The following is a 23,101-nucleotide window of genomic DNA, read 5'->3' on the forward strand; positions in this document are numbered from 1 at the left end:
TCAACCTGTAACACTGTACCAGAGGTTGTGTTGCACATTAAACAGCCATTTCCTCTGATAAAGACCTAAATACAGTTCGTGATTGTTTTTCATAAAAGTGAAGAAAGGATATTTGAAATATCAGAGATAATACTGTTACCCTCGTGTTACTTTTTCAGTATACACACTTAACTTTTGTTACATATATTTATCCTGAGCAGGAGCATATAAGAACAAAGAGACTTTGGGGTCCATCACTAATTCTCAATTCAATCTACCTCACAAGATTGTTGTGGAAAAAAATTGGATCATGTACTAGTAGGTATGCTACATTGAGATCCAAGAAGAAAGGCAGAATATAAAGCCAAACACAGACAGATGTAATTCAACAAGATTATGATAATTGTTTTTTTAATAAAATTTTTATTTTCAAACAAACACAAACACACAAAACATATAACATAAAAACCTCTTCAACTACATACAGTGTGTCGATTGGTTACAAGGTCTTTCTGTGTCCTTTCCATAGTCATCACTTGAGCTTTATCAAAAATCACATATTGTCAATCAAATATCTTTGTATACATTATTATTATACTTCATTTGTTTGATTATCACTATTGTTTCTCCATTTTAAACAAAGTATTCTAAATATGTGATTTATATTATAATGTTTCATTATATCATCTTCAATATATCCAATAATAAATAATGTTTTATATCCTATTCTAAGTCATTCTATTATTTTAGCATTGATATTCTCTAATAATTTTCAATTCCATATTTTCCATTATTAGTATCATCAATCTAATATACATGTATACAAATTGTTATAATTGTTAAACATCCATTAAGCATAGCTATTATTACATCCTTTTTATATGAAACATATTAAATTTGAAGTAAATTTATATTATGGCATTTCATTACATCATCCTGAAATCATCCAATGATATGACATCTTTATATTCTATTCTATATGGAATTATTTATCTTTTATAAAAAGGTTTTTCAACATCATCTCCATCATCCTCACTTACAGTTTGTATAAAATTTCATATTATCAATCTAGCATATATAAATGCTTTATTATCATTATTGATCATTTATTTGACTATAGCTATTCTTACTTTGTCTTATAGATAGTACTCAAAATTTAACTACATTTAACTAAATTTTATTGTGACATTTCATTTCATCATCCTGTATCCTTCCAGAAATAGTGCAGTCCAATATCTCTTGCCATTTGTAGAATCTGTATTCTAAGTGGTTTCTTGATAAGTCTTATGTGGATTTCTCTTGACAATTTGTTATTCATTGCATTCTTGTAAAGATTTGAAACCCTCTATCTGTTCCTTTCATCAGCTTGACTTTTGTTATCACTGGTGCTTCTGCCGAAATTACTCTCATTGTTTCTGCCAAATTTTTTCTCCTTCTTCATCTATATTTTGACATCTGAGATAGAGTTCCAGTTCATCGATCTCTCCTTTCCATATTTTGCACTTATCATTTTCCTCCACTCTCGATTTGCTAACAGTGTCAACAATTTTCTTATCACTTTCATATGTCTCTGTGGTTTTTTGAACTTTGTCCTCAAATTTCATCCTTGTTTTATAAGTATTCTCAACTCTTCCCTGTATTTTGATCTATAATTTCAAGTCTCTTTTCAATTCTCTCTGTGATTATTAAGACTTTTTAAATTTCTAGCATAATTCTTTGCAATGTTAGTCCCTTTTATTCTTCATATTGGGCCATTTTTCCAAGTTATAGATACTGCCACTAAAACATCCAAGGCTTTTGCTAGGTTTCAAACAAATTCAGTAAAGTTTTTCAGGTCAAAGTCTGTATAGCCACTGACCCTTTCCGTAAACAAAGCCAATAGCTTTGTATTATCAGACGTTGTCAAGCCTCTAGCCTCTAGAGGGCAGTGTTACATTCTTTCCCTCTGTTTTGCCTCTTTTTCTAAGCTCCGAAGTCCAGAACAAAAGAAAAAAAATGTTTAAAGATTACGATCCGGCCGAGCCTTGCGAGGAAAGAAGCTTTTAATCCACAAATACAAAAAAATGAAAGTATAGAGGAAGAAGGGGGGGGATCAGTCCAGTTTAAAAGTAAAAGGCATTTGTAAAAAAAGTCCATCCATAGAAAACAAACAAAATTAAAGTGAAAAAGATAACATGATAGTTTTAAATCAGGGTTAATTTGCTGCTTACTTCCTTCTGTCTTCAATTTTATTTTAACTAAGTCTTTTGGGTTTTCTCTTCTCTAATAATAAGGATTTTTCTCACCATTTCGACACACTGTCTCTCCTGTTCTGCTTCTGTTTCAGGGGACTGTCCTAACTTTCTGGGGCCATTTTGACTGCTTCTCTTGTAGCTGGCAAAAAGAGCTTTCTCCTGGATCGATCAGGGACTTTGCGATGTCCCTGAGATCAGCAGGACCTGCTCTTCTCTATCAAAGTTCCTTCAGAACGGTTTAGGTCCAAAAAGGACCATCCAGCAACAGAGATATCGACTGCAATCCTGGAGCCCCAAGAATGCATGTCGTGTCGTCACGACATTAAGCCCCGCCCTCCAAGTTTATGATAATTGTTGAGGATGGCAATGCATGACCTCCTATCCATTTTCAGCACAGATGTAGCCTGTGCGCCTTCTACTCAGAATGTGTATCAAGCTTTGCATTTGTCTACAATGCAAAAGGGAAGATTCTGTGCATGAATGTTAGATGATTGGAAGGCAGTGAGTGAGGAGAGGTGATTAGGAAGATTAGGAAGAAAAGTCCTAGAATGGCCTAATTTATACTTCTCTCCTCCTTTCTCCTCTATTTTACCAGTGATAATATATGATGCTCTTTTTCTTTGATTAATCCCTGTGTGAACATCTTCTAATCAAGAAGCATGATCCTGACTGCATGGTAACATACAATATATGTAGAAAATAAAACTGAAATAGAGAGGAAAGAATTAAAGTGGGCCAAAGTGGTTTCTTCTTGGTAACCAAAATTCTTCATGAATCATTCATGACTAGCCTACCGGATTCTATCTTCCATGTTCCACATTCCACCGTTGATGTTTTAATCTTTTCAGTATAAAGATTAAATTGTATTAAAAGAGTTGGCAATCATAATTACATTAGATTACTCTAAAAGGTGATTAGTCTAATTTATAGCAGACACATCTATCAGCAGCTATTAGTGACATGTTCAGAAGTTATGCCACTGAGTATCAGATGGAGGACAGTACTACTGTTTTATGCCCTATTTCTGAAATTATCTAGTTTGCTAATGCTCCATTTTTCAATTTTATTTGTTCCTAGAAAATGTAGAAAGATTTGATTTAACTGTTCTTAAATTTTACAAGTTGCTATAACAACAACAACAACACAGAAAGAGGAGGGTAAATAGTTCAGATAAAGATCACCTTTGAAACACAAATCCTGGTCCCAATGTTTCATTGTGTTTCATACTATATTTGTGTTTGAATACAAGAAAACAAAGACATGTTTTTTTTCTCTCAGATTGTAAGTAAAAATATTATTTTATTATTAAAAGTGAAGAAAAAAAAACTGATTTCAGCTCTTATTGCTGAAATCATCCAGAAAACTACCTTTTTGGTGTAATGGGATGGTTTTTTTTTACCTTCTTGACAGTGTGTCATTTTCAGCAAAACGAAGTATGATATTTCATTGAATAAGTGTTTTTTTATGTGATATTTCATTAAATCAGTGTTTGTTTGTGTCTCTATGGAGATACTCTAAATCCATTGTTCAAGATACTGACAATGCAACCTATAAATGTCTATTCAGCAATGAAGTCCCATAGAATCCAGTCTGTCTTGCTCCATGATAAGTTCATTAAGCAAAGTTTGCCATCTGAAAATCATGACATGTTTGATATTTCAGATATCAATTGCATGAAATATGCTAAATGCTACTGTCAGCATTTTATGTGACTACTAGATAACCCATGAACTTTTGGGTCATTCTTTCAGAGATATTTCCTTCCCTAAACAGAGAAACCAAATGATTACTGGCAGGCAAAAGAAATCAGTGGCAGTGACTTCCAACTTCCTGACTTCTCCATTGATGTTGTTTATGGGAAGCTAGCAAGAAAATTAAAACCATTCTTCTTCCTCCTCCACTGAACTGCAGAACTGCCTGCCACTTTATTTGGGGAGGGCGAACAAACAAAGCAGTGGAATGTGAAAAAAAAACCTGCACCCACACTCCCCATCCTGACATCTCCCCAAGTGCCCCCAGGAAGGAAGAAGGCTGTCAACTTTTGGCATGTCCCAGTTAGCCCTACCTCACAAGCAGACATCCAATTGCTTCCTCATCCTTTTTTTGCTGCCCACTGCCATTAAAAGATGTTAAATTCAGCCTTGGCTCCAAAGTAGCCAATTGCTATCTATGCCTAGTCACCAGCTGATTGGGGACAGAGACCAGATGGGGAAATAGCCCTCTCATCCACTCTTGAACCATGCAACTTCCTGATTTCTTGGAAGCAGCCACAACTTTCCTAAATTTCATTCCCATGGTCCCAATATACTATAAGACAGCCATTTGATTTGTCTTGATTCAATCATTGTTGCCCTATAGCTTCTATTTTCACTGAATTGAAGGTGACAAACAAAGAGGCATGAGAGTTTTAGTATATATAGTTATAACCTTTTGTACTTAAAACTGATCGGAGAGTATTTGGTGACTACTTAAAACAATGTCAGATTCAAGAGAAAATACAGAAATTCAACAATAAGAATAAAATTATATTTTTAATGGCACCCTTTTGACCCGATGCCTTGATATTTGTTGGTACTATCATTTGTAGAATTCCTAAGCAATAAATACTTGGGTAAAAATATTTATTTCTTTATCATAAACTTGGACTGCAAGGTAGAAATAACAAACATAACCTGACATACCTTTGTTTAGTGAAATAATACCCAATAAAGGAGTTTTCTTCCTAAATACTTATCTAGATTTTGATGATGATGATGATGATGATGATGATGATGATGATGATGATGATGATGGTAAGAGATGCCAACTATAATGAAAAACTACTTTAAATTACTTCCAGAAATGATAATATTTGCAATTGCAGCTTGTTATGCAGAAGTAAGGAAAATGGATTTGGACTCCCTCGCCTATATCACTATTAATATCAGATTAGCTTTCCCAGAGTTGTTTCCAGAAGTAGGTCAGCATCACTAACATAATACCTTCCCTTTTTTTGTATTTTTGTAAAAAATTTTACATAAAAGAAATGATTCATTATCCTTAAAAATATACCCTTACTTGGTGAATCACTATTCAACCAAATAAAACCTAACAAGTGGGGAATGATTTTGGATATTGTATAATTTTTATAGAAAATCTGATTTCTTGCAATAGTTTTGGAAGATGATTAGATGATTAAAAGAGCTTGTTCCTTAAATATTTGTTTCAGTTATAATATATAAACTTTTGATGCTTCAAAGCTGACAATGTTTTGCTTGTCTTTCAAATTAATTATTCATTTGACCACCAGGTGGCCTCCCACACTGCATTGTGTATTGTATAGTACTGATCTGCCTTTTTAAAACTTTCATAATGCAATAGTACTTATACAATGCAAATGTGTATTGCCTAGTGGAATTTCTTTGTGGGTGTCACATTATAGAGTTTGCAATGTTAACGTCAAGCTCTATGGTCCTTCTAAATTTACATCAATCTCCTATCCATGGAAGTTATCTGTTGTTGAATCAAGGGTAGAAAATTGAATTCAGAAAAAGATTTTTAAAGATTATGGCATGGCTTAAATATGCTAGCTTTTTACTTAAGTACTTAATTGCTTTACCCAATGACACCTAACTTCTGCCAGTATCACTTTGTTCAGCTGATTAGATAAAATGCAAAGAACAAAATCAATATAATAGCAATTCCTCAAATGTCAGTATCTAATGCCAATCACTGTGGCCTGAAAAATTACGTTCAATAGGCTCACAGTATTATCGGGGTAGCCTATTAATACTGTAGCTTCTTTGAAATATTTCTATCTTGCTTTCATTTTTTTAAAATGTTGGACATGTTAATACTTTATACTATAATATAAAATCTGTATGCAATCTTGTACAGTGCAGTTTTGCATATTTCAGTGTAATTTCTTCAATTGTGGAGGATGACAGTCTAAAATAATGAAGATTTAGGCTGATTTTCTCAGCTCACTTAATGGAGAAATGAGACACCTAGCATACAGTGGTGGGATTCAAATAATTTAACAACCAGTTCTCTGCCCTAATGACCTGCTACGTTGACATGGCCAGGTGGGTATGGCCAGGGTGGGCGTGGCCAGGGTAGGTATGGCCTGGGTGCGGGACAGAACTCAGCCTCCTGCAGCACTCTGCCAGTCAAAATGGGGCGCGGGGGTTAATTACAACATGTGGGCTTTGCTTTGTGACATATAAAGGAATGCTGGGAAACTCTATATTTTAAAGAACGTTTAAGAGAGGGGTGCAGAATAGCCCTTCTCTGCCTGAGGCTGTAGAGACCTGGCACCAATCAAAACACTTTTTGTGAAGCAACTGATCAACACTAACAGGGTAAGTCACTAGTAGATGAAACTAAGAGCAAACTTCACTCTCTTCTAGTACTGATGATGTTACCTAGTTTGGTAATGAAACATCTGCAAGAAAACCATCAAGCTCAGAGAGCACCTAGGAACCCACAGTTCAACCCTAAGCTACAAATTACCTTCTATTGATAAACACTTTTTGGTTAGAGGGACTCAGAGCCTACATTATATGAGATGGCTCCCAGTGGATTTCATTCTAAATTTTGATATGATTTCTGTAAATAAGGAATGTAGAATTATAATTGAGTATTTGATCCTTCATACATTAAAAAAAAAACCCATCCTGGAAGCCAAGGTGGGATGGGCGGGACCAGCCAGAGGTGGGATTAGCTGGTTCTCCGAAACCATTACGATTAGCTGGCCAAAAAGTTAACAACCAGTTCGCCTGAACTGGTGCGAACCGGCTGAAGCCCACCTCTGCCTAGCAAATGGAGCTCTTTTGAGTAAATATGCATATTATTCCAATCATTGTTACTTCTAAAGTATTTCTTTATGAAAGAAGCTTATACAACTTCTGTTGGTCCAAATAAGTGAAATTTTAGCTATCAAATTTAGCTATCTTTGTTTTCTATTTTTTGATCACTTTAAACATTAGAAGGAAAACAAGCACTACTTTTCCCTGCTGTCTTAAAACTATCAGAAACAAACCACCAATTTGTTAGTTGTGCAATTGTGTTTTAAATAACATATTATTATTCTAATTAGCTCCGGAGACAATGGAAACTTAGCTAATACCTAATTCCACAGTTTCAGATGAGAAATGGACATGTCCCACCTGTCCTGATCCATAACCTGGTTCCCTACCCTACTCCATTTATTGAGAAGAAGATGGAGAAAATTACATATAAATGTAGTCAAACATTTATGTCATATCTGGTTTTATGCAAACACACATCCAAAGAAAAGGGTATGATTTCACCAGACAGCTATTCAGATGACATTGGCATAACACATTAAGATACCAAGCTTTTTGTTCTCTTACCTTCAGATGACATGTGGATGAGTCTTCTGGAACCTGCCAGATTCTGTGCCTAGTAGACCTTAATATATATTCACCCTTAAATCAGTAAAAAATAATAAATGGAAAGTTGGAATGGTACAAACTAATACATGAGCTGCAATAATTTTACAATAATACATTAGAGTCCCACATAGGTCTCATAGCATGCTTAGAAAATGGGTTGCAGTCCTATGTTTTAGAATGTGTCCATTTAAAAAGAAAGAAAAAATCCAACATGTTAATCCAACATGTTAAAAACGAGAAAAATTAAGGAAACAATTGGTCCATTGCTAGGAGAAAATGGTAAGAAAGTGAAAAGCAACAGGGAGAAAGCTGAACCATTTAACTGAAGTTTGCATCTATCTTTACACAAAGGGCAAAAACAGTCCAACCTACCAAAAACAGCACCACAAAAATCAGATTAGGAACACAAGTTGAAATAGGGAAGAAAATGGTAAGTGAACCATAGATGAGTTCAAATCACTAGGACCGGATGGATTACATCCCAGGGTTCTGAAGGAGCTGGCAGCCAAGATCTCAAAACCACTGAACTATATCTTTCAGAGATTCTGGAGCACCGGGGAACTGCCAGAGGACTGGAAAAGAGCTGATGTGGTTCCCATCTTCAAAAAAGGAAAAAATAGATCCAGGAAACTATAGACCTATCAGCCTGACCTCAATACCAGGGAAGATTCTGGAAAAGATAATCAAGCAACGAATTAGCGAACACCTAGAAGTAAGCAAAGTAGTAGCCAGACACCAACATGGGTTTGTCAAAAACAGATCATGCCAGACTAATCTTATTGGAAAGTGACAAAATTAGTGGACCAGAGGAATACTGTCAATATAGTTTACTTGGACTTCAGTAAGACATTTGATAAAGTAGACCATAACCTACTACTAGATAAAGTAGAAGAATGTGGGTTAGCAGCATCACCACCAGATGGATTCGTTAACTGGCTGACCAACTGCACTCAACGTGTAGTCCTCAATGGAACTGCATCTTCGTGGAGGGAAGTATGCAGTGGAATACCCCAAGGCTCTGTTTTAGGCCCAGTACTCTTCAACATCTTCATCAATGATCTGGATGAGGGAATAAATGGGGAACTCATCAAATTTGCATATGACACCAAGATGGCAGGAATAGCCAACACTCCAGAAGATAGGCGTAAGATACAGAAGGATCTTGACAAACTTGAACATTGGGCACTATCTAACAAAATGAAATTCAATGATGAAAAAAGTAAGGTTCTAGAAAAACAAAATGCACAGGTACAGTATAGATGGTACCTTCCTCAATAGTAGAGGGATTAGTAGACTGTGAGAGGGATCTTGGAATCATAGTGGACAACCACTTAAATATGAGTGAGCAGTGTGCAGCAGCTGCCAAAAAAGCCAACACAGTTCTAGGCTGCATAAACAGAGGGATAGAATCAAGATCATGTGAAGTGTTAATACCACTTTATAATGCCTTGGTAAGGCCACACTTGGAATACTGCATTCAGTTTTGGTCACCACGATGGAGACTCTAGAAAGAGTGCAGAGAACAGCAACAAAGATGATTAGGGGACTGGAGGCTAAAACATATGAGGAATGGTTGCAGGAACTGAGTATGTCTAGTTTAATGAAAAGAAGGACATGGGGAGACATGATAGCAGTGTTCCAATATCTCAGGGGTTGCCACAAAGAAGAGGGACTCAAATTATTGTCCAAGGCACCTGGGGGTAGAACAAGAAGCAATGGGTGGAAACTAATCAAGGAGAGAAGCAACTTAGAACTGAGGAGAAATTTCCTGATAGTTAGAACAATTAATCAGTGGAACAGCTTGCCTCCAGAAGCTGTGAATGCCCCAACACTGGAAGACTTTAAGAAGATGTTGGATAGCCATTTGTCTGAAATGGTATAGGGTTTCCTGCCTAGGCAGGGGGTTGGACTAGAAGACCTCCAAGATCCCTTCCAACTCTGCTATTTTATTGTAAATTGGAATATGTACAGGCATGAAATCCTTTTATTTTTGCTACTGGTTCAGAACTGGGAGCACACATATGCACCTGCATGCTTCATTTTCATACGGCACTTCTGTGCATGCACAGACCCTTCTGTGCACGCGCAGAGCATCTGTGATTACCTCTGGGCAGGTGGGATGTGTCTCCCGATGCTGCCACTACAAGTTCTCCCCAACTGGGGCGAACCGGCAGTATACTATCTCTGAATATGTACTAACAAACTGGGTGGCTAGAGGGTACAGAGGGAGCAGCCTATCTGGCTAGGCTTATGAGTAAATGGGTGTTTTGTAACTGGCCACATCCACCTATGTGAGAAATTTTGCAAGTAAGGAAGGCTTCACTATTGGACTGTAATGGCCTCTAAATGATACTGTTAGAACCTTTGTTTCCAATCTAGGTATCCTGGGATTTGATTCAATGGGTCAGAATGCTAAACACTGTAGTCACTCTTCAGCAGTGACATTGTAATTTTTTCACTTAATCTTGAATAATTATCTCTGTTGGGAAAATCCATATCCAAATTTTGAATTTAGTATTTAAAAGCCTTTAATGCAAGAGGGAGGGAGAGATAGAGAAGGTTTTATGTTTCTGCAAAATGAAAATGCCGAATCCAAAACCTAGATTATATTTGAAGGTTTTGGTTGAATGTTTGGAGAATTCCTTTGGATACATTTAGCTCAATACTCCAGCACAATTATAATTATAAGAAAAAGTGTGTTTTAATATTGTTATATTTTGTAGAGCTGCTAATGTATCAGGAATAGGTCATTCCATGGCTTTCTATGCAGACATGGTGTCACAAAGATCTGTCAAGAAAATAAAATAATTTTGCCTTGAAGAAGGTCTAAATACTTATGTATCAATTGAACCAGGTCTGTTGGCTATCATGGCTGTATGTTTATTTTATTGGTTTCTCCTTTAGAGATGTTCCTTTCTCCCTTGCCCAGCAATTGTGTTAAGAAAAACTTAAATTTACATAAGCCATGCAAATGTATGCAGGTAATTTGAATAAGGTATAGGGAATTTTGTATATGTGCTTGAAACATGCAAAACTAGCCTGTGTAATGGTTGAAAAATAGAGGTAATACTGTTTCCTTGTAATGTTTCCAATAAATTAATACAAACACAAAGATTTGTGGAATCTAACAATTTGATCCTCTGAGAACTTAAATTGCTTTTGCACTTTTTCTGCATTATTGTACCCCTCCTGTCCAATTTATATGAATGTATGATTGTTGGTGAGAAGAAAATGGATTTGAAATATAAACAGACAACCTAGTCATATTATAAACCATATAATATTTTATGTATATAACTGGAAAACCTATGTGATGCCTTAAATTTGTGCCAATAGTGGAGACAGAATTTATGATTCATGAAGGAATAGTTTAAAATGTGAGAACACCATTGAATCATTGACAATGCATTTATCTCTACCGATCATTACTTGATTCTTTTATTGTAATGGACCAGCACAGCTACCTGAGATGTTTGCTGAAATGACACTTCGGAAAATGCATAAAGAAAGTAACTTTGACTTTGGACATCTTCAGTTACAAGTACTGTTTCCTGGCAGAATTCACCTGAGCACAAAGACAAATTCTTTCTACCATATATTTCCAAACTTGCAACACTGGATAAAAGTTAAATCATTACTTTCCTCCATTACTTTCCCAAGTTTGTTTGATATTAAAAAATGTGAAGGTGTGGTATTTATTGTGGTGTATGAAGTCAAATCTATAGATAGACACAAATACATTACATATCATATATCACATATATGATATATGATATATCTATATATAATGTTTTATATAGGGACACAGTGGATCAGTGGCTAAGACGCTGAGCTTGTTGATCAGAAATGTCAGCAGTTCGGTGGTTTGAATCCCTAGCGCCGCGTAACGGAGTGAACTCCCATTACTTGTCCCAGCTTCTGCCAACCTAGCAGTTCGAAAGCATGTAAAAATGCAAGTAGAAAAATAGGAACCACCTTTGGTGGGAAGGTAACAGCGTTCTGTGCACCTTTGGTGTTCACATGAACACAAAGATGTCTTCGGACAGTGCTGGCTCTTCGGCTTTGAAACAGAGATAAGCACCGCCTCCTAGAGTTGAGAACTACTAGGACATATGTGCAAGGGGAGCCTTTACCTTACATAGACACAAATATATTACATATCATATATCACATATGTGCTATGTGATATATCTACGTATATATAAAGTTAGCAGATAAATAATTTATAAAGGTAGTCCTTGTTTAATGACAGTTACTTAGCAATCATTCAACATTACAAACAACCTCCCCAAAGCTACTTATGACTCATTTTCAAAGTTCCAACTGTTTTTAGTTCAGATAAATTTATTTTTGCTGTTTCAAAAATGAACAAAAATATAAAATGAAATAAAGACAATATAGGAATTTCATTTCCTTCAAGTGGACAGTATCCAGAATAAAGCAGCAGTTCAAGAAATCTGGTTAAAAATATAATGGAAAGAAAACATTCTAAAAATCAAGTTGCTGAATAGCTACCATCAACTAGTAGATCCATGAGAGCTGTTCAGCTAAAAGTCACAGCAGACTTTGTAATGCAATGATGTAATCTTGGCTTTGTGTCATTTATATTCAACCTAAAAAAAATTTTTTTTCCTGAATAGGCAGGCTGACAACAATATTGTTCAGTGTTGGTTTTTATTTGGATTGCTTCCAAATTGTTCACATGCCTTCATTGAATCACATCATGCCTGCTTAAGTTTTCCCTGAATTCCTGCTTCCTCCTTGTCTCATATTTTATTTTGCTTTTAAAGCCTTGGTTATGTTTGTGAAGCTAACCAGCCTGGCCACAAAATTAGGATGTATCTTGCAGAGTGCATTCATTTTACTTTTTGCATATTTTTCCTGAGGTCATGTCAAGGTTAGTTTGAATTCCATCCTACATTAAGACTTCTTTCACAGCTATTTAGCTCTGCAGCCTACTCCCCGCTGGGGTCTGCCCCTTGGGCACGTCAAAGCTTCAGACCTGACAAATCACACACAGATGAAGCTGTACAGTTTTTTTAACAGTTTCATCAGTAACATTTGCCTATACAATATTTTTTTCTCAATATATTGAACTGCATTTTCTTGATTGTGGCATCGGGAAAATTTATTCTGTATTCAAAAGCATTGTTCCATGAAGAAATTGCTAAATATGAGGCACTAGGCAGTACAGTTAGAATTTACTCAGAGGCAAATATTTTAGAAATGAATGAATGTGTTTTCTGTTATGTCCTATTAGATTTTAAAATCAGATATGCAAAATGAGCTGGGATATCCTTCGTTGAAATGCACTAAGTGACATTCTTGAGCAACCCACTATCTTCCAGCCCTCATTCAACTGTTTGTATCCACAGATATGAATAATTCCTTAATTAGTCTTTATGACTCTTTCTAGATATTAATAGGAACCCATAAATTCTCATTATTGGTAGACATGTGGTTTAATGATTGCCATGAGAAATATTTGAAAAAATATTATTAAAAGTTTGTGAACACGGTAACTTGTTGAATGAAATCAGAGCAATATTCAAATTTATGAACAGTTTGTGTGTATAGCAGTTGAGATTTTTTCTGCTACCCCCTTAAGCTACTGTAATCAACAATTACTTAGAAAGTATATACCTCTGTCTTACTTCAGTATGGGCTTAATGTTATATGTTCATATGTGTTATATGTTCATAAGTATAGCAATAGCAATAGCACTTAGGCCTATATACCGCTTCATAGTGCTTTACAGCCCACTCTAAACGGTTTACAAAGTCAGCATATTGCCCCCAACAATCGGGGTCCTCATTTTACCCACTGGAAGGCTGAGTCAACCTTGAGCCTGGTGAGATTTGATCTCCAAACTGCTGGCAGCTGGTGATTAGAAGAAGTAGCCTGCAGTATTGCACTCTAACCATGGCTCTATTTTACATATATTTTAAAACATCTGAATTTAGCCAACACGGTTTATTTTTTATTCAATGCATTTCCTACCTTTCAAGTAAAAAAATGTAACAATAAAGATAAAATAAGCAAGTTATTAAAAATCATCAATATACCACTAAAACAATAAACTCATCACCTTAATTCAGCAATAAATCCATTTAGGAACAAATTAAAGGATGTTCAAGCAATTTGGTCACACCTGCTTGACTTTTATTATTTTTAAACATTTCTACTAAATTTTTAAAGTTTATTTTATATATTGAGTTTTTTTATCAGCTTGTTAATTTGATATTTGAAATTTCTTTTTCTTCTGAATGTCAGTATAAACGTTAAGAGCCTGTTGTGATGAAAATGTCTTTGCTATTGTGGAACTCAACCTGGACAATTTTGGGAACAACTAGCATGAAGACCTTCTCTCATGTTCCCACCAAATGTATTTGTGATAATGATAGGACAAAGAGAAGTATGTATTACAGTAATTTAGACAAGTAATTAAAACATAGATCAAGGAATTGGACTGGGCATCTTGAAAAATGGGTGCCCCTGGCATTCTTGCCTTAGATATATAAATGTACCTCTGGCCATTATCAACATCTAACATCCCAATTAAGGGCTGAATGTTAGAATATATCTACAAATATGTTCATGTTTTCAAGCAGAAGTAAATTCTTGTTCCCGATTTCCTTTTCAAAGAAAACAGTCTGGAATAGCTACGGGTTCTCTGTGGATGAGACTTCAATTTTTTTCCCCCCACTTTCATCCAGAACTGAAAAGCTTGGATGAGCATCATCAGCATATTGTTAGCAATAAACACCCCAAACTATTGGACAATATTTCCTAGTTGTTTCATACATGAAATCGCAAGCAGAATAAGATGAAGTTTATTAGGTTTAACTAAGTTTATTTTAGCTTACTTTAGTTTAGTATATAAGCCTAAACATATTCTTTGCTCTCTTGACATGTTTAGTTTTTTTGCCTCAATGTACTTGACTGGAGACTATGGACTTGGCCATCCTTCTCCCTTGTGCACTCCAATGTGAGAGTGGTCTCGGTTTCTGCTACTTATTCTACTTCTCTAAATTAATGATTTATTGTTTAAAAATCATAAAAGTGAACAGAAGCAGTAACACAATTCCCCAGTCAATCTCCTGTCTAAGTTGTCCATCAAAGCAGTTGAAGCATATTCTGTCCCATAACAATTTCCAAAGTCAAACAGAAATGGATCTAAAATGTTGGAAGAGAATAAAATGGAACTATCAGATAGTATAGTGTATATGGAAGAAAACATACAATTTTCGATTAAGTGTTTCTTATGTGATAAACCTGGGAAGTACTGGAAGGATATTGATAATCTGATAACATATTTCTTGTTTGAATAAATAAAGCTGGAGTTCTTGGCTTTTAATGAGCATATTAGTGAGAAGCAATATACTTTTAAACAGGCTTAAGCTGTTAAGGGTTTTTTAAAAGCATCTTACCCTCTTTTGTTTTACAGGACAAAATGTACTGCCTTTTACAAATTGCTTGATTGACTGATGAAGTGTGTAATTATAGTTGCGCTGCCATTTTGACAAAGCCACAATAACTGATTGTAGTTTAGTTCCTACTTAAGACATACCACCCTTTGCATAACAAAACCCAGTTTTACTGGTCTAATTTTTATTCAGAACAAAAGGCACCTAGAGATATTAACTGTATACTAACAAGGAAATTTAGAACCTAGAGAAAAATAATAACATTGGAACACAACTGCAAAGGGGATAGTGGTTATACAGTTATTTCAAGAGGAGTGGTATCTAATGAAGAGTTGTCTAAAGGGCTGCTTGTTTGGAACTAATTAAAGACAGATCTTCTAAATAGCAAAAGGATCATGGGAATTACATTAGGTGTCTGGAGACTTGTTATTTTTTGGGCACTCTGATTGTGGAAGTTGTTAGTCTAGAAATAAAGCATCCAAATAACAACTCCTTCCCGCTCACCCACTATTGGCTGAGCAGTTGTATTTATGTTACTGACCTTGTTGCAATAAGATTCATATCAATGGTCAGAGTCCTGAAGGGAAAAAAAACAACTTTTTTTCTTTGCATTAACACACGGCGGTGAGAAGAGTCTTACGCTTTCACTCATGCATTTTCAGCCTTCAATTAACGTGAAAGCAGTACAATGCCTACACAACTTCTCTTGCCTAGTGGTGCACCATTTATCATTGCAGTTTTACATTGACCTTGACACCCACTTCATTAGAATAAAGATTGTCTACCATTTAGGTTACATTGTTCCTCTGCACAGAGACCCCATGCAAATTTTCTGTTCAGATAGAAGAGCTGTGAGCCTGTCAGAGGTCATCTGCATTAAATGATTGCAGCTATTTTCCAACTGCTTCTTTTCATTCTACTCAATTCAGGCTAGGAGGATCAATCAAGCCTTCTGCCTGAAACAGTGGGACTGCTGGGAATATAACTGTTTTTGGTGGTAGTGGATATGCCCTAAACAGTATTAAATATTTAATATCAACTCATTAAAGGGCACAAAAGATTTTATAGTTACAGTCAAAATTTAAATGTTTTGGATCATATCATTTCATAAAAGTAGAGCAATTGGTTTTTAAAAAAAACACATTACTTTATTATGGTAAAATAAATTCTTTAAAAAGAGTTTTTCTTTCATAGAACTATGACAAAGATATAATGGAGGAGGTGGGGAGCTTAGATGAAAGACATAAATGTTGGTGTGCATGGGTGCGTGTGCACTCCCCACCCCCCACACACATACACAGACATACACACAGAGAGAGATAGGTACTGCCTACCTCACTCTCAGTGAATATATTCATTCCTTGCTGAAATTATTTAAACAAAATGAATTTTTGTTTTGCACTTGCATGTTCGTTAAACCTTTTTACTGTGACATTGTGCAATTTATTATTATTATTATTATTATTGTTTCTTAAAGGACTTTACAAGAATAAGTTAGTGATTTCCTCTCTTCAGTTTTCAAGGTGATATAATTGGAGTGAAGTTTAATGAAATACACTTTTAAAAATATTGCTTTTTGAACTTCTGTTGGGGAATTTTCAATTCATTTTAATATAGAAGTTTGATTTATATTAAACAAAAATACTGCAATGCATCCCCAATTAACAATATATAGCCAAAGTAGAATGTTTTCTAGATCATGCAATTGCAATAGCTTAGAGAAAAAGAAAACAAATTCTTAACCCTGGAGATTATCTGCTGTATGAATTCGGGCTACTTTAAACAATATTGCAGTTTTTAATTTTGTCCCCCAAGGCTTAGCAGCAAATTTGTCCCAATAATAAGAAAACTAATTATTCATTTATAAGGACAGCTATAGAAGTCTTTATAATTTTTCTGTGCAGCTTTTTTTTTTTTGCATGCTCTGATAGCAGGAGATTGCAAGAAGTTTGAACAAAGTAATGGCTGCTAGAAAAAATGACCTGAACAGCAACCAGATATTCTGATTGTACTTGCAAGATATATGAAATATGGAATATAATCCTGCCTCTGGATTGCTTGTAAAATGTCTTGCTTTGGTGTTAGGAAAGGACTTGGTGCCTACGAGCTGTTGTGAAGGGTAGCCTGGCCTCTAGCAGATTCCTTCACTCTCCATGTATACAGCTGAGCTTTGGACTCTGGGCTTCGGAATAAAAAGAGTCTTTGTTCATTAATGAATGGCATTAGGCATGGGCTTCCTGAGGGGCCACCATGAAGCCTAGGCGTGAAGAGCAGGAATATTAGCCAGAAAGCAAAGGATGTATATGTATGTAGGCAGATGACAGGCAAATACTTGAGTCATGCATAGGTATCAGTTTTAATGCAATGTACATTTATTAATGTAATTGGCGAATGTATCCACAGGGCAGTGTTTCTAATAAGAGGCTCTGTGCAGCCTGTAGGAGGGAGTTATTTGCAAATGAAGTGCACGTGCGTGTGTTGTATGTGCTCATACATGAGATCTATTTCTATCTGATAATACAGTAACTTCTTAGCAAGAGAGAAATCTATGAACACTTGCAGAGTGTGTTTCAATGAAATTTGAAGCATTGTTTAATTCCTTAAAGTAACCGGCATTATTCTGTTGTTATGAAAACAAGTCTGAAATGCATGATGTAAAATCTGAAAAAGTGAACCCCAATCCCAATAATATTTCAACCACAGAGAAGTATTCCCTGGCTTAATTCTTCTTTCTCTTATGTTCACAGCTCGCTATGTTTGGTATGTCTGGTCTCTTTTCACTTTAACCCACAGAAGCACCATACAAAAGTATACAATAGATGTCTTAATCTCTCTGTGTGCTTTTAAAGCATTATTTTAAATTCCATCATGCAGCCTTTTTTCCCTCTTTCCTTTCCTTTCCTTTCCTTTCCTTTCCTTTCCTTTCCTTTTTTTTTTTTTTGCTTTCCTCTTCTGAAGTTTTATTACAACAAAATTCCCAGGGAGCTTTAGACCCAAGGGCTGCATAATATTGCCCTAACATTTCACTCTAGATCCTGATTTTTGTGGGGCGAGGGTGGGGCAGGGATGCCCAATGCAGCTCTTTCATGAAAAGCGTGCAATAAAGACTTGGTCTATTATTAAATGTCAGAATTATTATTATTGTTGTTATTATTATCATTAACCACAGAGTTGACATCCAGGATCTTTTCATAATGATTTCTTTCTTTGACCTCTTAGTGACTAGGCATCTTGTTCTTTAACACTGAAGGAGACAAAAAAATGCTTAGTTGCTCAATGAGTGCCTTCTAGGCCGGTTCAAAATGGCTTATTCTTCTGGTTTCCATGGTGACAATTAATGCTGTTTCAAGGCATTGTTCCAGTCTCTGTTTGGACAGAATTTTGGGGTGTGATTTCTGTCCCTCCCTCCCTCCCTCCCTCTCTCTCTCTCAAAGAAAAAGCTGGACACTTTAGGAAACATTCATCACAAAATTCTCTTAATAATCTTTTCTACATTTCCTGATTATGTTCCAGTGAACTGTCTTTAGTACAAACTTTTACGAAATATCTAAGGTGTATTGGTTTTAATTACTTTAAAAGATTGTAAGTGGAGAAGGAAAAAAGAATGAGGGGAAGAGAAGAGGATCAAAATTCCTCAGCTTACATCACTCTCCTGCCCTTTTTTCTTGGGTGGATTCAAAATAAACTCCTTCTACTTGTCCATAGATATAAACATCTGACTTTGCCATAAAAATATGTAAGGCTTTTTTCTGCGGGCAAATGAAGTAGAAAAATAAATATTCAATCATTTTATTTATTGTAGCTATTGTTGGATGATGGAGGAAAAAAAAGAGGAAATGATGTGAGTTTAAAAATTCTCAATCTCATTGTTGGCTATTGAACAGTAATCTATATCATAACATTCACAGCCTGTCACAATACAGCCGTCTTTGCTCACTTAATGCTGAGGGTAGAATGAATATGAAGATTAAATTATCTTCTCACCGCAGGATAAAGAACTCCTACTAGACTAGGGTTGTGCAGCACTGATAGAGCTGGGAAGCTAATTTTGCAGAATGTAAGTGTTTGAAGGGTAAAAAAATATATCATGTGCTATCAGAATCTTAGCTCAACAGTACAGTAAGCATTTTTCTCACAGTGAAATAAATAACTTCAATTTTAGTCCTTTACCTTGAAACAATACTGACTGTTCTTTTCATATCTGGTGCAGTTTTCAGTGAAATGTTTTCCCCCCTATAACTTTTCCAGCCACTGTACAATGCATATTCTAGCAATTAGCCTCTTTTATCACACTGTTTATGCAGTATGATATTCTGTGAAAGAGACAGAAAGCATATAGAAACCTAACCTATTTATTTGGCTTAATGTAATAATCTTTTATAGCATCTGTCACAAGGACTCTTCGTATTATGCTGCATAATGCAACCACTTTATTTAGAACCAAAATTAAATGATACCCATTAGGTCTTTATGATAACTAGAGTATTATTGTTAAGAGACATATGCTGCCTGATTTGTTTAGATGTTAATCTTTACCAGCTCAAAAACACAGCTATAATACTTTTCAGCCCAAAGCAAACAAATCCAGTTTATTACAGGTGAAAAATATTAGTAGGCAAGTGCAAAACATAGTCAGATAATTAGAGAATTCCCTTCGACTTTCTAGGAAAAATGCAAAATAAGTGAAACCAGGTACATTGCACTTTCTAGCTAAAACAGACTTGGATTTCTCTTGATATTATGCATACTTACAGAAATAATTATGTAAATCTTTTTCAGCTATATCATCTTTAAATAGAAATCAGATTACATAAAGCAGATTGTAATCTCCTCTAGTCACCCTTTCCAGTTGAAAAGGCAATCATATAGAGCCAAGAATCATACTTGTTGGCAATTTTAGCCCAAGGAAAAGGTTAGCTATTCTGTGATCCAATCCTATCATTTGAAACCTGATTACTTCTTGTTAATGCAGATATTTTTTTAAAGAAAAAAGAAAAACAGCTTCTACTTTCCTTTTCACATATTGAAAAGACAAGTTTGTTTTGTAAATCTAAACAATCATTGGCTGCCTCTTATGCATATTCATGCTTATTTTTGATACACTGGCATCTGATCTGTGTTCATTAATAATGAGAAATACTTTAAACCATCTAATTTAAAACATTTTGCTCTGTGATCCACAAATGACTAATATTTGAAGTTGGCAAAATATAAATGATATTCATGTGCAGTGCAAATGAAAGATTAAAATATGAAATTAACAATATGCAAACATATTCATGCAAACACTGAGGATCTATTAGCTGAAAGAATGATTTCACACCTTCCTTGTTTTCTGCTAAATACCCTCCAATTATATTTTTGTTTTGTTTTGTCAGGCAATGTGTTCTTGGATCTGAGAAAAGCACCCATGTTTCAAACGTTCTTTAGTCTACTTTGACTTTGCTCTAGTTTCTTCTGGTTTTAAGTTTTTTCCTTCAATGGCAGCAGAAGGAACTTTATTCCTCAGGTTTCAAAAAAACCTAATGTTAAATGTGCAAATTGCTAATAGATAAGTGTAGTTTATATGACACTTTTAAATGCTTTTTTTGGCAATTGTTTTTTGTACTAGTATCTAAATACATATTATCACTGTTTCTTTAAAACAGAAAGAAAATGCGCATATGAACTTGTGTGTGTGTGTGTGTGTGGAGAGAGAGAGAGAGAGAGAGAGAGAGAGAGAGAGAGAGAGAGAGAGAGAGAGAGAGAGAGAGAGAGAGAGAGAGAGAGAGAGAGAGAGAGAGAGAGAGAGAGAGAGAGAGAGAGAGAGAGAGAGAGAGAGACTATTCAGTAATAGGTTGTTGGGGTTTTTTTGTTTTTGTTTTATTGCCAAGTAAACTGCCTTGGTTTGCTCAAATTTATTTCAGAGTTTTCCAAATGGGCTAAGGCCATGATGGAGAAACTATGGCACAAGTACACGTGGAGCCATTTGTTAGGGTGCATGAGGCGTTTCCCTCTCAGCTCCTTTGACCTTCAATTTTGGCCATTTTTTGCCATTCAGAGGCTTTAGGGAAGCCTCCTGAAGTCTCCAGAGGGCCTCCGGAGGGGGCAGGGAAGACCATTTTCACCCTCCCCAGGATCCTAGAAAGCCTCTGGAGCCTGGGGAGGGCGAAAAATGAGTCCATCACACACAAAGGGGGGGGGCAGGGGTCATGCACGCATGCGCATGGGGGGTGTCAGTGTGCATGTGCGGGGTCATGCACATAGAATTATGGGTGTGGGCATGCCTGCCCATGACCTCCCTGCGCTCCTCCCGCTTTTGGCACGCAATGGAAAAAAGGTTAGCCATCACTGGGCTAAGGCATCTATAGGGGGAGGAGTGATCTGCACTATATATGTTGTACATGAATTACATCATAATGCAATAGATATATGTTATTTGCATGGTGATATCATAACATGTGATATTATTTTGGCTTCTGTGCAGCAACAAAGTGTAAGAACAGGTGATACAGGATTTTCAAAGCTTATACCTTCCAGTAGTGGTAGAATTGCAGTTCCCAAAATTGATGGCTATGATTGGGAACCTGGGTAGTACCAAAGGAGGAAGTTTGCTATAAGAACTGTCTAGGCATTTAGTGGCTTTCTATGGATTTTGCAATTCAAAGTATGAGATCCAAAGTAATATCACCACATTTTGTATGCTCACCAAAACATTAATTTTAGTTACTGAGGCAGTAAACTCCTTTTTTGTGTTATTAATAAACTTTTTTCTAAGTCAAGGTGCCTTCAAACCCACTGGGCCCTTCAAACCAATGCTTGAGCTAATAAACTATCCATGAATTATTTGACCTATATCCCATGTTGAATGAGTCGGTCATATGCTTCCAGACAAGACATTGTCCTGGTTACCTGGTCAACTGTGCCTGCTCTTTGGAAGACCCAATGGAAAGGAAATGATTATTTGCCAAGTCATAAACTAAGGCTAGAGGGACATGTGAATACATTCAGATTATGATATGGATTGAGATTTGTTGGCAAATGTAAAAGTATTTTAAAATGCAATTAAGATTCATATGCCCTTGAATAGGATAAAGTCACTTGCTGGATCCCAGCCAAAAAAACAATTTGTATGTGGGAATATGAAAAAAATATGTTTCTCCCAAGAATTGAGAGATACAAGGAAATGTATAAACATCACCTTTAAAAAGGTTCTGTATAAATATATTTTGCCTGTTATGTGAATTATTTTCATTAACTTGAATTAGAATTGGGAACCAAACGAATGCAGAGACCCTGCTGAACAGAGTTGGAAGCTATCTTTATGTCACAGTTGTCTTCATTAGTCTCATTTTGTTGGTGTAATTTTAAAAGACATTTAGAAGTAAATGAATTACATAATAGTGAGATCAAATTCAGTCATATTCATATTCAGGGTCTGCTGCTCAAGCAGGGGGTTGGACTAGATGACCTACAAGATCCCTCCCAACTCTGTTATTCTTTCCTCTTACTTTCTAAGATTATTTTTAAATTAAAGGTGTTTTTCTATAGCTAACTCATCTTTTTTTTCATTTTAGAGGTACAGTGTAGAAATGTCAATCAGACATCCCAAAAAGATGGAATTGCTGAGTAAAGTCGAAGCTCTGAAGAGAAGTGGTGTTTTGTTACCAAGCGATCTCCTTGAAAAAGTGGATTCAATTAATGAAAAATGGGAACTGCTTGGGGTATTTACATTTTTATTACTGTTTGTGGGTTCTAGGTCCTTTTTCTGTGCCTTAAAGTATGCTCTGTGTCTGATTTCTAATATGAAACTCAAATATCTCTTTCATTCAGCTCACTAGATACATTTCAAACATACTATTATAGAAAAAATTTCTTTGTCTATTTTTTTATTCTCTGTTTGTGCCTAGTCAGACTTTAATAATTTTAGTACTTTAATACAGAAAAAATGTAAGTAAAATATGCCATGTATTATGGGCATGCATCAAGTCAGCTTTAATACAGTATACACTATAATACAGATATACATGGACTGTCATGCTTGAGTGAATATTAATAGAATTTATTCTGAAGGTACATGTTAGAG

The 23,101-nt window shown here is 35.6% G+C and overlaps 1 protein-coding gene across 3 annotated transcripts in view; it reads left to right on the forward strand.

The window, feature by feature from the left end:
• Positions 1–23,101, forward strand: part of AKAP6 (A-kinase anchoring protein 6) — a 267,040-nt gene that overhangs the window by 196,733 nt on the left and 47,206 nt on the right. For all 3 annotated transcript variants that reach the window (XM_087723435.1, XM_087723439.1, XM_087723448.1), the window contains one exon: positions 22,593–22,739. In XM_087723435.1, the coding sequence (XP_087579561.1) occupies positions 22,593–22,739 (147 nt within the window). The remainder of the gene's footprint in view (positions 1–22,592; positions 22,740–23,101) is intronic.

The sequence above is a fragment of the Thamnophis sirtalis genome, unplaced genomic scaffold (genome assembly GCF_051295495.1).
Source record: "Thamnophis sirtalis isolate CommonGarterSnake01/CBP01778 unplaced genomic scaffold, rThaSir2_p1.2 scaffold_1, whole genome shotgun sequence".
Classification (NCBI taxonomy): Eukaryota; Metazoa; Chordata; class Lepidosauria; order Squamata; family Natricidae; genus Thamnophis; species Thamnophis sirtalis.